General features: G+C 42.1%; 1 protein-coding gene across 2 annotated transcripts in view; it reads right to left on the bottom strand.

Annotated features, from left to right (window-relative positions):
• Nucleotides 1-507: 507 nt before the first annotated feature.
• The window catches only part of DSN1 (DSN1 component of MIS12 kinetochore complex), a 16292-nt gene continuing 11570 nt past the window's right edge, over nt 508-5229 (bottom strand). Inside the window, exons 7-11 of one of the 2 annotated variants that reach the window (XM_029220978.1) lie at nt 4697-4756; nt 4222-4296; nt 2543-2690; nt 1589-1676; nt 508-1007 (exon numbers count right to left, since the gene is read on the bottom strand). In XM_029220978.1, coding sequence (XP_029076811.1) covers nt 904-1007; nt 1589-1676; nt 2543-2690; nt 4222-4296; nt 4697-4756 — 475 coding nt within the window. In that variant the 3' untranslated portion in view covers nt 508-903. The remainder of the gene's footprint in view (nt 1008-1588; nt 1677-2542; nt 2691-4221; nt 4297-4696; nt 4757-5229) is intronic. The other variant, XM_029220979.1, reaches the window with a different exon arrangement.

The raw sequence follows: 5229 nt of genomic DNA, 5'->3' as shown, positions 1-5229 counted from the left end.
GACTGGGTATTTAAGTGAAATGGATTTTGTCCTAATAGGAGGATCAGAGAATAAGAGACACTAACAATAAATTAGTTGGTGTTTTACTGGTAGTTAATGCTGAGGCGTATCTCCACACTACTGTTCACTTCCAGATCCTGGCAAAGAATCCTATTTTCTGCTGAGCCTTCCCTGCCTTTTCATTTTTTTATACACTCAAAATATACACAGAGACAAGGGAAAGCTTTTAAGTATGCGCAATCTTATACTGCAGATTATTAACAAATATGGAGAACAATGAAAAGAGGTACTTAACCCCTTCTTGCCATGAATCCAGGATTTAGGATGTCGACTCAATATTAAAAGCTAAAGCACACTACAGACATCAGGATATAGAGAATGAGTGGAACCTCCTTCAAGCTGGACATGTTGTGATGTGATTTATGTATCCACACGATGCTAACAATGCTCACAACTCCTCTACCTAAGATCACCTTCGAAGCCACACTGGGCATCAGTCTCATTCCCTTTACAACCAGAACGACCCCTAAAATGTTTGTTGGATTCGGCCCTGAATGACTTCGTGTTGTTTCAAAACCTGAAAAACATCTCCACAAGAGGAAGGTTTCTGATCACAACGGACGTTTAAAAGAATGGGCCACTAGTTCTGAAGGTCATTCCAAAGCAGAAGTCTCAAGCATTTTGCACATTCTTGGAAAATGTTTCTATATGACATTCTTTCAGATGCATAAATTCCATCACTTTAAGAAAAAAATCGAAGTGCTTTATTTATAGTCAGCCAGTTATCTTCAAAGGCAACAGGGCAGATGTTACAGCTTAGCCCGTTGTGCAGTTGCCGTGCACTGGGGCACTCTTCCTGTTTCTCTCCTCTGGAGCATCCTGTGGCAGAAAAGCTGCATAAGGTCACTGACAAGATTTAGAGCAACGTGTGCTAGGTTGCTTCCGTAGCTGAAGCTTGAGCAGTTTTCGAGCTGGTGAAGGATCTAATTGTTGCGTGCTTCTCTTCCCTGCAGAGAAAAGGAGCCACAAAATAAACTTCAATTGAATTCAAATACCATTTATTGAAAACTTACTGTGTGGACACTGTGCCAGACACACAGAAGGGCATTCCAACAACAAATGAGAGCATGTGCCCTCTACGAGATGGCAGTCTGGTAGGAAAGCCAGCTGCAACTACAACCACAATACCATCCAATGAATAATGAAATGAAGGTATGTATAGCACATAATTTAGGGCTGGAGGTGGTCAGGAAAAGTGACGGATAAGTAATGTCAGTGTCACTTAGTGGATTCTTGAAGAATGAAAAGGGAAAAAAGGAATGGGTATTTCGTAAGTCTTGGATTTACCCAAACAACACAGTTTGTGGAGATTTAATTCTCAGTCTCCTGTGCTTCTGTGGAATTTACATCTACAAATTTCCCATCAACTTTGAGTACCCACAACGTAATAGTTATTGTGAGGGGAAAAGAAACCCTACCAGATATAGGCCTTACCCTCTGAGACCATATGTTTTGAAGGGCAGTGTGTATCCGAAGGGCTATGAGACATAACACAGTACAAGCTCTGGTCCCCTTAAGACAGGCTTACCGAGCTGTACTGACACCTTCTGGAGGCACTGGGTACTTTCCTCCATAAAGGCGTGCAGCTGCTTCATGGATCCTTGCAGTTCGTCCATCTGCAGACAAAAGACAGCTGTCAGTTGTAAGGGTCCAGGCGTCTCTGAGGCTCCTCAAACATGTCAGGCGAGCTCCTGCTCAGCTTTACTTTTGCTGTTCTTTCAACCTGGAATGCTTATGCCAGACTTCCCCACTCCACTCTTCTCCACACTGCTCCATGCCCCAGCAGGCTGACCTGCACAACCTCCAACAAGATCCCATGTCCTCTGGTTTCTGGGTGGGCTTGGCCAAGAGGGAGCCAAGTGCGAGGGAGCTGAATGAGGTCAGGGTATTTTACCCAGGCCTGCTTCCAGAAGGGTCATCTCGAGTTAGCTGTGTCTCTCAACTGAACGTCATGGCTCTCTCAGAGCATCCCACTCACTATATGACTCCCTGCCAGGTGCCACAGTAACTGTTCCTCCCTCCAGCCGACAGGTAATAGCTCAGCTGCCTCTAAGCCCCAGATTACTTTTGGTTTCCTGAAACCCACACTTTTGTACTTAGCCCCTCTGTAAACAGACTCTCCTTGAATTATCCTATATCAAATGCCATGTGCTTCCTGTTAATACTTGGGTTGATACACTACTATTCTCCAAAATGTCATGGATCATTCCTCATTTCTTTTAAGTCTTATTAAAGTAGAACCTTAGCAGGACCTTCAACCCCTCTATATAGCAACCTACAGCCCTCCTTCCACCTGATTTATTAACACTTATCACCATTTATTTGTTTCTTTTCTTCCATTGTCTCTCCATGTTTCCCCAAGGTAGAGCTGAATATACTCTTATCTCATCTAATTACGCATATTCTCCACGTCTTTTAATTTCCAAGGATGACAAGGTAGCAAAGCTGGATAACTCAACAAAAGAAACATGACCCAACTTACCACCAACTCCATACAATCAAAGACTTTATTCTGGTTCTGTAATATTTTCTGGTAGTCAGGCTTTGTATTAAGGACTTCACTCTGTGAAGACCCAAGATATGCTGTAGGTTCCACTTCAACTTCAGTATTTTTGGTTTCAGTTGATCCTCTAAACACAAAACAAAAGAGCTTTCAAATAATTTTACAATCATTTTCTGGGGAAAACAGATAAGATTACCTAGGGAAAAAACCTCCTAGAAGGCTTTATTAACCTGAATCAATATTCTTACACCCTGTACTGAAAGTACAGGCTCTCTAACTAACAGGAGATTCTGAGATCATTATCCAATATTAATATTTTTATACCTCTGGACTCCAGGAAATGCTAGAAGGTTAGCTGACTCCACCTAACAGTTAAGGTCCATTTACAAAAAGGACTACACTTGGGGTAAAGCCAAAGCCTGCTATCCTGAAGTCAACGTCTATAATCTTTTACCAAAGAGATGCTGGCCCACTTCAATTATCTAAAGTAACTGAATATAGGGAATTCCCTCGAGGTCCAGTGGTTAGGACTCCGAGCTTTCATGGCCGAGGGTGTGGGTTTGATCCCTGGCTGGGGAACTAAGATCTTGCAAGCTGCACGGTGTGTGGCCAAAAAACCCCAACCACAAACTGAATATAATGGACAGTTCATGAAAACTGATAATGACTCTTTAGTAACAGCTACTACAACTCACTGAGCGCTTACTGGGTGCCAGACACAGCTAAGCACTTTCCATTTAACCTTATTTAACCCTCATAATAACCCAATGAGGTATGAACTAATATTATCCCCATTTTCAAATGAGGCACTTCAGATTGCCCAAGGTCACAGAAGTGAGGAGTAGTTAGGATTTGAATAGAGACAGTCTGCTTCCAGAAGCATTCCTCTTAACTATTAAGCTATGCCCCATCAAAAGTTTTTATTCTGAAACTGCCATCTTATACATTATCTATCTTCATAAATAGAACATTTAAAGGGTGAAGAAAGTAGCTAATAACCATCAATGCTTAGATTGGGGGCGTTTCTCAAACTGTGTTCCTCAAAGCACGTCTCTAAGAGGCCACTTCTGCAATTACTATTTTGGCTAATGTTTTATAGTTACATTTCTAGCGAAGATTCTGTTTGGGAAAAAAAGCTTAAAATCACTGGTTTGGATGGTAAAATGAAATCAAAATCTAGCACTTACCCATTTTCTTATGCCTTCAAGACCCGGACAAAGATCCTCTCTCTCCTACACCTCATCTTCCATTACCCATTTCATGCCTGTATCTCCATGAAGGCCCTGGCCAGGGTTCTCTCGCATACCTGCAGCTCAAAGGCCATGTGCTCACTGAAGTCCCTTGATACTGTTCTTGGCCCAGCCCCAGGTTGCCAGGTACAGGCCAGAAATGTGCCTGTCTCCCCCAGGATGTGGAATGGCAGCCAAGGACACGGAACAGAGGCAATTCTGTTCTTTGACTGAAAATAGTGACAACTCTTCCTTCCCTTCCCCCTCACTCTCCATTTACAAAGTGCTACTATACACGTTACAGAGATCTGATGAGTTGATTGGCCTCTAAGAATGGATTCATCGTTCTATTTGTGCTAAGAGAACTGAAATCAATTCAAATCAAATTCCACAAGGTAAAAGCTTCCTATTTCCTGTCACAGATCTAACCTGGATATGATCTCTTCAGCCTCCTCCTGGTAGCGCAGCAAGAGCTGATCCCAACTCTGACGTTCTAAAGAAAACCTATAGGAACAGAAAATAATTCAGTTAATTTTTGATCATCTCACTCTGAATCACTCAGGGCAACAATAAGTGTATTAGGTGTCTACTCTGGTTCTAAGATATGAATAAAAACGTCAAAAAAGGATGAGAAAGCCTGACCAATTCAGAGGCTATTAATTTAATCAAATCAAACATGAGTTCTTAATAGCAAATCCACATCTTTAGTCTCTAGACTCCATTCTATGAAACTGGCCATTAGTACAGCCCATAAAATCCCAGTGTGCAGCTGTCTAACTTCCAGTGGGGATACACTAGTATTGACACACTGAACAGGATGTTTACTATTCCTTTTTCCCAGGTTTAGTTATTTTCCCCAGATGGATTTAGATTTTCCAACAAAGGTTCACTCATTTTCACTTACTTTGTTATATATTCCTTCATCTCAGCCACTGATGTTTCCAGAGACAAATCTGGTGCTCTTCTAGAATACAGACAGGGTGATGAGATTAACACAAACCTTCCAAGAGCACTTGCTATGGACACCTTACATAATTTTAATGGCCATAAAACATGTTCAGAATTTATCTTTCTTAAAAAAAAAAAACAAAACTTTTCTGAAGATTTAAATTTATTTATTTATTTAAAAAGTTTTCTTTAATTTATTTGTTTTTGGCTGCATTGGGTCTTCCTTGCTGCATGCACGCCTTCTCTAGTAGCGCTGAGCAAGGGCTTTGTTGTGGTGTGCGGGCTTCTCATTGCGGTGGCTTCTCTTGCTGCACAGCACGGGCTCTAGGTGCATGGGCTCAGTAGTTGTGGCACACGGGCTCTAGAGCACAGGCTCAGTAGTTGTGGTGCACGGGCTTAGTTGCTCCGCGGCGTGTGGGATCTTCCTGGACCAGGGCTCGAACCCGTGTCCCCTGCATTGGCAGGCGGATTCTTTTTTTTTTTTTTTTT

The sequence above is a fragment of the Monodon monoceros genome, unplaced genomic scaffold (assembly GCF_005190385.1).
Source record: "Monodon monoceros isolate NGI ecotype Baffin Bay Population unplaced genomic scaffold, NGI_Narwhal_1 Super_Scaffold_13, whole genome shotgun sequence".
NCBI classification, from domain to species: domain Eukaryota; kingdom Metazoa; phylum Chordata; class Mammalia; order Artiodactyla; family Monodontidae; genus Monodon; species Monodon monoceros.
This window is presented reverse-complemented; position numbering and strand designations above follow the sequence as displayed.